At 47.7% G+C, this 11,839-nt stretch overlaps 1 protein-coding gene across 1 annotated transcript; it reads right to left on the bottom strand.

Annotated features, from left to right (window-relative positions):
• Nucleotides 1-455: 455 nt before the first annotated feature.
• Nucleotides 456-11,839, bottom strand: tomt (transmembrane O-methyltransferase). Its single transcript, XM_072576748.1, has 4 exons — nucleotides 11,461-11,839; nucleotides 9,931-10,192; nucleotides 5,758-5,954; nucleotides 456-4,634 (listed from the first exon to the last, which is right to left on the bottom strand). The coding sequence occupies exons 2-4, from the start codon at nucleotides 10,190-10,192 to the stop codon at nucleotides 4,314-4,316; spliced, it is 780 nt and encodes a 259-aa protein (XP_072432849.1). The 5' UTR covers nucleotides 11,461-11,839; the 3' UTR covers nucleotides 456-4,313.

The following is an 11,839-nucleotide window of genomic DNA, read 5'->3' as shown; positions in this document are numbered from 1 at the left end:
CACTTCTCCCACCCTCCACTTCTCCTGCCCTCCCTCCCTCCCTCCACTTCTCCCCCTCCCTCCTCCCTCCACTTCTCCCCCTCCCTCCCTCCCTTCACTTCTCCCCCTCCCTCCCTCCCTCCCTTCACTTCTCCCCCCTCCCTCCACTTCTCCCCCTCCCTCCCTCCTTCGACTTCACCCCCCTCCCTCACTCCCTCACTCCTTCCTTCACTCCCTCCCTCTCTCACTCCCTCCCTCATTCCCTCCACTTCTCACTCCCTCCACTTCTCCTCCATCACTCCCTCCGGCTATTCCTCACCCCCAACCACTCCCCATCTCAACCCACTCTTCAATCACCCCTCATCCCTAACCCTTCCTCTTCTTGCCGACTCCCCATGACCTGCTCTCACCAAGAAAAAACAAGTTCATTAACCAATAAGCTGCTTACTCATGGAATTTAAAACCACAACACCTCATTTTATTTTATGATGGCCTTTGGCCACTTCTTTTAGTCACCAGCGTGTTTCAAAACTTACATTGGAAACAAATAAAGCCAAGACAAACAAACAACCGTGTTACAAGTAACTCAGAAGCCACCAGCCGGCCAGAAATGTTCATGGCCTTAAGGAAACAATTTCTCATGTTTACTTTGAATATTTTCATTTCCAATGCCTGTTTAGTTTTGTAAAGGAGCTGAATTAATTTTTTGTTTGCACTCAGGCTCACACTCCTGATGTACAGGCACACCATGCCGCGAGTGGGTTGGAGGGTGTAGATTGGACGACCTCCTCATGGGCCCAGCCAAAAAAGAAAATGGGCAAGACCAGGCAGTAAGCACTTGACTGTCTGCCCCCCCCCCCCCCTTCCTGTAGTTATATCCACATTTGCTCCGGTTTCCTCCCACAGTCCAAAAATGTGCAGGTTAGGTGAATTGGCCGTGCTAAATTGCCCGTAGTGTTAGGTGAAGGGGTAAATGTAGGGGAATGGGTCTGGGTGGGTGCGCTTCGGAGGGCCGGTGTTGACTTGTTGGGCCGAAGGGCCTATTTCCACACTAAGTAACCTAATCTAATCTAATCACATTGCAGTGTCCCAAGCAATGGAGAATGTACGGAGTCCATTGACACAATAAAGGTCTTTACAGACTCCTGGGTACTGCAGGGGTTGGGATACATTATCTTTAATTTTGTAAAGTTCTGTTAACCTTTTGATTTTTTTTATTCCAGGTGCCTCACAGGGACTGTCTGGACCATGAATGCTTCTTGATAAAGCAGAAATCAGCAGCTGGTCCCTCAAATCCTGTCCACTCTCCATCCAGGCTGACAATCCCAAAGTAATACTGAGGGAGTGCTGTACTGTAGGAGGGTCAGTAGTGAGGGAGGGCTGCATTGTCGAAGGGTCAGTGCTGAGGGAGTGCAACACTGTCGAAGGGTCAGTACTGATGGAGTGCCGCACTGTCAGAGGGTTGAGAGTCAATATTAAGAGAGTGCCACACTGTCAGAATGTCAGTGCTGAGTGAGTGCTACACTATTGGACAGTCAGTACTGAGGGAGAGCTGTATTGTCAGGAGTTTGACCCAGTGTCACTGGAGGAATGGCAAGTCAGGAAGATGAGTGGCTTTCAGGGGAACCAATTCACTCACACTCAGTTTGGGATCCCACACTGCCACTGAGCTTGGTTCAGTATGGCACCCTACCAGGCCTGTTCTGCCATTGGGACAAGATGCTGGTGGTGCTGTTGGGATATGGTGTGTAGGGTATGATTCCATGAATCTAACTGTGTAGCCTGTGCTTGACTCATCTATGAGACAGGTCTCACAACTTAATCACTAGTCCCTAGTTGTTGGCGAGGGAACCTCTGCAGGGTCGACACAGCTGAATTTCTGGTGTCCAGGCCAATGCCACGTGGTCTGTCCAGTTTCAGTCCTTTCTTGAGACATTTTAGCAGTTAATGTAACCAAGGGATACTGGGCCATTTCAGGGGACAGTGAAGAGCCACTCACATCACAATGGATCTGGAGTCATGTGTTGACCAACCCAGATAAAGACGGCAGATTTCCTTCCCTAAAGAACATTTTCCTTTGGAATGAATTTTTATAACAACTTACGCCTTTTGAATCCAGATTTTTAAAAAATTCTAATTCTACCATCTGCAGCAGTGGGAATTGAGCTCAGGTCCCCAGAACCTTCCTTGGATTAGAAACCCAACAGTAATACCGTGACATCATTGCCCATCATTCACTCTCCTGAGGAGGGTTTGATGGGTTGGGGCATAAACCACGAGCTGAGGTTTTTAATCAGTGAGTGGCTTCTTCATCCACTTCAGAATCAACAGTGTGCAGTGGGACTGGATTGCCTCATGAGGGCAATTGAGGGACACTGGGAGAGGGTGGGATTGAGGGACATTGGGAGAGGGTGGGATTGAGGGACACTGGGAGAGGGTGGGATTGAGGGACACTGGGAGAGGGTGGGATTGAGGGATACAGAGAAAAGGGTAGGATTGAGGGATACTGGGAGAGGGTGGGATTGAGGGACACTGGGAGAGGGTGGGATTGAGGGATACTGGGACAGGGTGGGATTGAGGGATACTGGGAGAGGGTGGGATTGAGGGATACAGAGAAAAGGGTAGGATTGAGGGATACTGGGAGAGGGTGGGATTGAGAGATACAGAGAAAAGGGTAGGATTGAGGGATGCAAGGAGAGGAGAGGGTGGTATTGAAGGACACAAGGAGAGGGTGGGATTGAGGGACACTGGGAGACAGTGGGATTGAAGGATACTGGGAGAGGGTGGGGTTGAGGGACACAGGGAGAGGGTGGGATTAAGGGATACAAGCAGAGGGTGGGATTGAGGGATGCAGAGAAAAGGGTAGGATTGAGGGATACTGGGAGAGGGTGGGATTGAGGGATACAGAGAAAAGGGTAGGATTGAGGGATACTGGGAGAGGGTGGGATTGAGAGATACAGAGAAAAGGGTAGGATTGAGGGATGCAAGGAGAGGAGAGGGTGGTATTGAAGGACACAAGGAGAGGGTGGGATTGAGGGACACTGGGAGAGGGTGGGATTGAGGGACACTGGGAGAGGGTGGGATTGAGGGATACAGAGAAAAGGGTAGGATTGAGGGATACTGGGAGAGGGTGGGATTGAGGGACACTGGGAGAGGGTGGGATTGAGGGATACTGGGACAGGGTGGGATTGAGGGACACTGGGAGAGGGTGGGATTGAGGGATACAGAGAAAAGGGTAGGATTGAGGGATACTGGGAGAGGGTGGGATTGAGAGATACAGAGAAAAGGGTAGGATTGAGGGATGCAAGGAGAGGAGAGGGTGGTATTGAAGGACACAAGGAGAGGGTGGGATTGAGGGACACTGGGAGACAGTGGGATTGAAGGATACTGGGAGAGGGTGGGGTTGAGGGACACAGGGAGAGGGTGGGATTAAGGGATACAAGCAGAGGGTGGGATTGAGGGATGCAGAGAAAAGGGTAGGATTGAGGGATACTGGGAGAGGGTGGGATTGAGGGATACAGAGAAAAGGGTAGGATTGAGGGATACTGGGAGAGGGTGGGATTGAGAGATACAGAGAAAAGGGTAGGATTGAGGGATGCAAGGAGAGGAGAGGGTGGTATTGAAGGACACAAGGAGAGGGTGGGATTGAGGGACACTGGGAGACAGTGGGATTGAGGCATACTGGGAGAGGGTGGGATTGAGGGATACAGAGAAAAGAGTAGGATTGAGGGATGCAGGGAGAGGAGAGGGTAGTATTGAAGGATACAAGGAGAGGGTGGGATTGAGGGACACAGGGAGAGGGTGGGATTGAGGGACACTGGGAGAGGGTGGGATTGAGAGATACAGGGAGAGGATGGGATTGAGGGACACAGGGAGAGGGTGGGATTAAGGGATACAAGCAGAGGGTGGGATTGAGGGATATGGGGATTGAGGGACATGTAGGGAGTGTGGGGATTGAGGGACATGGTGGGAGGGTGGGGTTTGAGTGAATGGGGAGAGGGTGGGAATTGAGGGACATAGCAAAGGCAGTGGGGATTGACAGACATAGGGAAAGGAGGTGAGGATGAGGGACGTGGAGAGAGGGGGTGAGATTCAAGGGATATGGGGAGAGGGTGAGGATTCAGGAAGACGGGGAGAGGGTGGAAATTGAGTGATACAGGGGGAGAGGGTGTCAAGTGAGGGACTTTGACTCTGACTTGGGGAGAAAGGAGATTTGAAGGGAGATGGTTGGAGGTTAGGATTGAATCTAAGAACACTTTCTCAATCTCAGACACTCTGTGTTTCCTGCACAGGAGCTCATCCTTCCATTCCTGAAGCACTTTGTGCTGTGACCTTCACTTGAGCCCAATATAGGTTAGCTCTGCCATTCCGTCTCTGATGTGTCGGAAATATTCGAGGTGCGTTCGGTGGATTTTCCAGCTGTATTTGCCACAGCTCTTGGCGTACTGCATGAAGTGGGGAGCTCCGGTGAAGATCACATTGTCTGCCACGACAATACTTCCCTCCTGCAGCAGGTCATAGTCCTCCAGTAATTGCAGGTCTCGGAGATAGCAGCGTTTCCAATGGTTCATGAAAATAAAGTCAAACTTGTCCACTCCAAACCTTTCTCTGAACTGAGGGATTACTTCATCAGTTGGCCCAATAATCTGTTCCACCTATTGAAAAAAGAATCATTGTGAACTATTTCACACCAAAGCTTTAGTTGAGCCTATTGCAGCTCAGGGTGAAATTTGTGTTTATCAGGTGAATGACTTCAGTATGGGACATTGTCCAACTTGTGATCGTGTCAGCGTCCTACCTGCTGTAAAATTAGACTGAACTCCATCGACATGTCTTCCTTAAACACTCCCAGGACTGGGACAGCACACGGTCAGATAAAGACTAAAGCTTCCTCTACACTGTCTCCCATCAAACACTCCCAGGATAGGGAGAGCAAGGAGTTAGATACAGAGTAAAGCATCATCTACACTGTCTCCCATCAAACACTCCCAGGACAGAGATAGTCTGGGGTTATTTAGAGAGTAAAGCATCCTCTATACTGTTCCCCATCAAATACTCCCAATACAAGAACAGCATGGGATTAAATACAGAGTGAAGCTCTGTCTAGATTGACCCCATCAAACATGTGCACTTTATCACTACCTCCCCTGTGTTGGAATCATGAATTAATCTCATCATTGCGGGCGGCACGGTGGTACAGTGGTTAGCACTGCTGCCTCACAGCACCTGAGACCCGGGTTCAATTCCCACCTCAGGTGACTGTGTGGAGTTTGCACGTTCTCCCCGTGTCTGCGTGGGTTTCCTCCGGGTGCTCCGGTTTCCTCCCACAGTCCAAAGATGTGCAGGTCAGGTGAATTGGCCATGCTAAATTGCCCGTAGTGTTAGGTTAGGGGTAGATGTAGGGGTATGGGTGGGTTACGCTTCGGCGGGGCGGTGTGGACTTGTTGGGCCGAAGGGCCTGTTTCCACACTGTAAGTAATCTAATCTAATTAACAAACACACAGATATGAGTTTTATGAACTGGTGAACTGAAGTAGAGATGACAAAATGTAGTGAGCAAAAATAATGAAATAAATGTGAGTTTTGACTGGTTGAGTAATGTCTCTCTTGCTTTCTCTCTCTCTCAATCCCTGTTTCTCTCTCTGTTTCTTTCTTTGTCTCTGTGTTTCTCTCCCTCTCCGTGTCTCTCTCTCCCTGTGTTTCTCTCTCTCCCTGTGTTTCTCTCTCTCTCTCTCTCGCTGTCCTTACAGTTGGTGATGAATCAGCAGCGATACTCACCGCATCCTCGTCGAATCCTGCCAAACGGATTATCTTCTCAGCCACTGCTGCATTCCCCTTGTCCATCTCCACGGTGTAGAGCCTGGCACTGAGGGACAGATTCCTGGCCATGCGGACAGCTGAGTAACCACAGTAAGTCCCCAGTTCCAGCAGAGTGAGGGGAACATTCTCAGAAATCAAGCGTTCCAGGATCTTCCCTACAATTGGGTTGTGGTTGGGATTGGGATGCGTAAAGAGAAGGAAAGGAGAAGGCAGTTTGTGGGAACTTGCTGTTTACTGTGCTGCGCTATTGCTACACAACAATATTCTGAAATGTACTTCATTGTTTGTGAACTACTGTGAGCTCAAGCCCTTCAGCAAGAAGCTGATGAGACTGAGGGATATGAGCATGTATTTCCTTGATCAGGCCAGTAAGAGTTATGGTCTTTGCCTTCTCCACCTCCAGCCCCCTCAGGAATGTTCATCAGCTCCTCACCATATCCTCCACCTTTTCACCCTGAGATTACATCAACTCTAGGCATCATATAGGAGTCACATTGGGTCAAGGGTTGGGGAATACTGCCTTATGGAGCCAAAGCAAACTGTTATGATACAGATCATCGAGGAGATGATAAAATACCAGAATAGGTTTGAAGGGCTGAATGGCCTCTTCTTGGATTGATATGATAATACATTGCAAGAGGAAACTTTTTTAAAAGGATATTTTCTTCATTCCTGGGATTTGGGCATCACTGGCTGGGCCAGCATGCATTCATTGCCTATCTCTGGTTGCCCCTGCAAAGGTGGTGATTTGATTTGATCTATTATTGCCACATGCACTGAGATATAGTGAAACATATTGTTTTGCGTTCTAACCAGACAAATCATACTTTGCATCAGGGTAATAGAACAGAATATTTATTCATTTATAAATAGAAAGTGGGTCACTTAACACCATTGCTTCACTGGAGGCTCACTGATGACGTTACCTAGTATGGTGCCAAAACGTCTGAAAACAAACCTTCCAGCTCAGCGAGCAGACTTACATCCAGCATTGAATCTCAAAATAAACAGACCATCTTTGTTCCCTCTTAGTCTCATAAACAATGTCTATGACACTAACATAAGATCATAAGACATAGAAGCAAACATTAGGCCATTCAGCCCATGAAATCTGCTCACCCCATTTGGTCATGGCTGATAAGTTTCTCAACCCCATTTTCCTGTTTTCTCCCCATATCCCTTGATCCCCTTGACACTCAAGAGCCTGTCTATCTCAATCTTAAATATACTCAATGACCTGGCCTCCACAGCCTTCTGTGGCAGTGAATTCCATCGATCCACCACTCTCTGGCTGAAGAAGTTTCTCCTTATCTCCTTTCTAAAAGGTCTTTCCTTTACTCTAATGCTGTGCCCCTCGGGTCCTAATCTCTCCAACCAATGAAAACATCCACTCTGTCCAGGCCGTTCAGTATTCTGAATATGACTTGTGCCAATATGCTCTCATGCAATAAACTGTACCATATTTAAGACAAAAATCTCTTCTTCTCAGACTACCTTGTGATTTTTCTTTGCAACACCAGAAAGTCCCAACCTAGAGGGAGGATGATGGCAGCAAATGCCCTTTACAGTGACCAGGAGCCCAGCGAGCTCATGTTGCATGAGGCCAGCAGTGGTCATCCGAAGATTGACACAATGTTACAAAGATGATTTGTATTTAATATTTCTTGAAGGATTTCAGTTTTGAAGGATTATGGAAGAAAGGGTTCATTGTTGTGGTTCTGTTCGCCGAGCTGGGAATCTGTGTTGCAGGCGTTTCGTCCCCTGTCTAGGTGACATCCTCAGTGCTTGGGAGTCTCCTGTGATGTTTCCTCTGGCATTTATAGTGGCTTGTCTCTGCCGCTTCCGGTTGTCCGTTCCAGCTGTCCGCTGCAGTGGCCGGTATATTGGGTCCAGGTCGATGTGTTTGTTGATAGAATCTGTGGATGAGTGCCATGCCTCTCGGAATTCCCTGGCTGTTCTCTGTTTGGCTTGTCCTATAATAGTAATGTTGTCCCAGTTGAATTCTACTACACTACTATTGTCCTTTGCTGATGTAATTTGAGCAGTGCCGGGATGGTGGGAGCTTTGGGATCTGGAATTATTTGGGAATCAAGAAGCCTGTAAGGAAGGGCTATCAGGCTGATCCCTTCTATTTCATGTCTTAATCGCATGTCAGAATGGCAAACTTCAAAATATTTCACACTTAATCTTTTTCACCTTCAAGAATAACTCTAATGGCTAGGGTGGGAGTTTCACTTTAGTTTATAAGTGATGATCTGCAGAGAAAAATTGATTTCAGAAAGCCCACAAGCAGTATTTGCTTTCTGCAACTGAGCAGGATTAGAACTCAGGAAACAATCCAGAGGCAGCTCTAGCTTGGCAAAGTTAGCTGTCTGAAAAGTGAGAGTTGTGACTATGGATAAGTGCTGTTTCCAGAATTCCCAGAATATAGTGTTACAGCTACAGAGACGATGCAGAGAAAGGTCAACTCTAATATATGAGAGGTCCATAAACTCAGTGAAGAAAAACCACCAGAATATGAGCCTCCACTGCAGGAGTCCATGATGGAGTGGCTCAAGAGAATTTCAAGGCCAACTTGTATGAAGTGAGTTTTTGGAATCCCTTGAGAAGTTTTAATGAGATTTGGCGCCATGCAGTATCACTAATGTCTGCAGATTGCTGAGAAATCTCTGGGATTAGCCTCAATCGCATTTGCTGTTTAACGTGTTCTGTGGAGTGTTCAACCATCATTTGTCAGTTACCCATATTTGCCTTGTGTTATGTTTGGGATGTTAGAATATAAATTGTATCTATCTTTGCATAGTCAAAAACTTTATTTTCAATAATTTCTGCATATTTGCTTGATTGTGTTTTATGCATAATTAACTAGCTCCTCCATGTTGACTAAGTTACCAATTATACAACACCAGGTTATAGTCCAGTAAGTTTATTCAGAAGCACTAACTTTCAGAACACTGCTAGTGCTTCCATATAAACCTGTTGGACTATAACCTGGTGTTGTGTGATTTTTTAACTTTGTCACCCCAATTCAACTCCGGCACCTCAAAATCATGTTGACTAGTTTCTATGACAAAAAAGTTACAGTCATATCATCATTTGGTTAATTTGAAGTTTGTTCGGACTAGAGAAGGAGTGGGATGAGAAAGGAATCCGTACATCCTCCATCTCAGTTATTCCAGTGCGGAAGGTAATATTTAGCTCCACCCAGTCTGATGATGTCAAATGCACTTGGATGCGAGAACAACTCTGGATTTCAAAGAGGAAAGACCTACCAGGGAGATCTTCTCACTGTCTCAGAAGCAATTTCCAAACACACCAATCTACTTGCCTGGATGAGTGCAGCTCCAACTCAAGAATCTTGACTTCATCCAGGACAAAGCAGCTTCCATTTCATTGACATCACATCCACAAACATCCACTCCCTTCACCACCAATGCTCAGTAGCAGCAGTATGTACTATCTACAAGATACGCTGCAGAAATTCACCAAAGGTCCTCAGACAGCACCTTCCAAACCCATTACCACTTACATCTAGAAAGACAAGGGCAGCAGATACATAGGAACACCATCCCCTGCAAGTTCCCCTCCAAGCCACTCACTATTCTGACTTGGAAATATGTTGTTGTTAATTCCCTGTATTTGGATCAAAATCCTGGAATTCCCTCCCTAAAGGCATTGGGGACATTGCAGCACATGGACTGCAGCAGTTCAAGAAGGCAGCTCAACCCCATCTTCTCAAGGGCAACTAAGGACAGGCAATAAATGCTGACCCAGCCATTGACATCCTTGTTCCACAAGAGAATAAACAAATGAAATTTGTAGCACATTGCTATCAGGAAATAAAGTATATCTGGTTTGAGACATGATTGCCTTATGGTTTTCCTCTACAGCTCTAGACCAAGCAGCTCCTACAGCTCCCAACCTCAAAGGAAGATGGTGGCAAAAATGCACCTCAAGGTGACCATGCGTCCAGTGAGCTCCCTCGTCATGGTGCCAGCAATGGGAGTCTGAAGGTGAATTTCACTGCCCTTGCTGGCTCTTTAATGGAGTGATGCCCCACTGCTGGGGAGAGTAGGGCAATGTGCCACTGGTCCCACACCCCTGCAGGTCCCACAACCACATTCCATTTACCTTTCTCTGGCCCAACATTGCTCAGGTATTCTGAATGATAGCACCATGTGTCGAAGGTGCTGAGGATGTTCTCTGGATCTCCAGGAATGCTGTGCGTCATCACGTACTGGAAGGCCCTCTCTTCCCTGGACAGACCAGTTGTGTAGTCCTGAATCTTCCGGAGAATTACTGCCCGCCAGAACAACAGGAAGTAGTAGCGGTATCGAATGATGAGAGTCATCAGAAAGGGGATGAAGGCCAGGGCGATAGCAGGAGAGACCATCTGGAAGGAGAGAGGGGGAGGGGTGTCAGTCGAGTATCTGTGTGTTAAAGGTCCAGAGTCAAACTCCAGAATCATTGCTCCTTCACTCTCTGACATGTGGCAATGTCATCACCTGCAACTGTGACTCTGTCCAGTCCCAGTTCAAGGGACACGTTGGTGCACTGAAAATCTAATTTGGCTCATAACCCAGGCTAATGCTCAAGGAATCCAGGCTCAAGTCCCATCACAAACTGCTGGAATTTAAATCCATTCCATCAAACCTGGAATATCTAATCTTAGTGTTTAGGAGCATGAAGCAACCATAAAAGCAAAAACTTAAAACTGCGATGCTAAAAATTTGAAACAAAACCAGAAATTACTGGAAAAACTTAGCAGGTCCAGCAATATCTGTGGAGAGAAAGCAGAGTCAGTCGCACTGTCAGAGGGTCAGTGCTGAGGGAGTGTGGAACTGTCGGAGGGTCAGTGCTGAGGGAGCACCGCACTGTTGGAGAGTCAGCGCTGAGGGAGTGCTGCAATGTGGGAGGGTCAGTGCTGAGGGAGTGCAGCACTGTCAAAGGGTCAGCGCTGAGGGCGCGCCACATTGTTGGAGGGTCAGCGCTGAGGGAGTATTGTACTGTCAGAGGGTCAGTGCTGATGGAGTGCGGCACTGTCACAGGGTCAGTGCTGAGGGATTGCCATACAGTTGGAGGGTCAGTGCTGAGGGAGTGTCGCACTGTTGACGGTCAGTGCTGAGGGAGTGTGGCATTTTTGGAGGGTAAGTGCTGAGGGAGCACCGCTCTGTTGGTGAGTCAGCATTGAGGGAGTGCTGCACAGTAGGAGGGTCAGTGCTGACGGAGTGTCGCACTGTAGGAGGGTCAGTGCTAAGGCAATGTCACACTGTCGGGGGGGGGGTCAGTGCTGAGGGAGTGGGCACTGGCAGAGGGTCAGTGCTAAGGCAATGTCACACTGTCGGGGGGTCATTACTGAGGGGGTGCTGCACTGTCGGGGGGTCAGTGCTGAGGGAGTGGGCACTGGCGGAGGGTCAGTGCTGAGGGAGTGGGCACTGTCAAGGTGATGTCTTTCAATTGAGATGTCAATGCACCTGGTTGCTAGTGAATGCTCTTGATGAATGAAGGGCAGGTTCTGTGCCTACTTTGTCCTTCAACCAGCTTCACGGAAGTAACACCAACCTTGAGCTGATTGTGACGTTTCCCATTCTTTGACAGAGGTCAAACTTCTGAAGTTGTGTTGAACCCTGTATGAATGAGTGTGTTGATTTCTATTCTTACCTTTGTGACAGAATCTCACAGCCGCTGTGCTCTCTGGTGCTGCTGTGGTAGTTTACACACGGGCTGCTGAACTCTCTTTGTAGCCAATTCTTACTGAACACCTTTGTAGAAGGCCTTGAAGAAGTTTCTGGAAACCCTCTGGGATCAGGTTTTGTGAACCAGATGTTTGGGTGTCTAATTTCTCAGGTACAGCTGGCCTCCAATAGGATCCGGTCTTTAGTCAAAACAACAAGGTTCATTAAAATCTAATTGAGCTCAGTATGTGCCTTAATAGCAGGCAATCCACGTGGAATTTAATCCTCAGATACTGCAACATAATAGTCTTACTTCTTTTCTCTCTCTAACTCTGTGTCTCTCGTTCTGTCAGTTTAATTTTTCC

The sequence above is a fragment of the Chiloscyllium punctatum genome, chromosome 9 (genome assembly GCF_047496795.1).
Source record: "Chiloscyllium punctatum isolate Juve2018m chromosome 9, sChiPun1.3, whole genome shotgun sequence".
Taxonomy (NCBI): domain Eukaryota; kingdom Metazoa; phylum Chordata; class Chondrichthyes; order Orectolobiformes; family Hemiscylliidae; genus Chiloscyllium; species Chiloscyllium punctatum.
The sequence above is the reverse complement of the archived record's forward strand: the minus strand, read 5'-3'. Positions and strand labels throughout refer to the sequence as shown.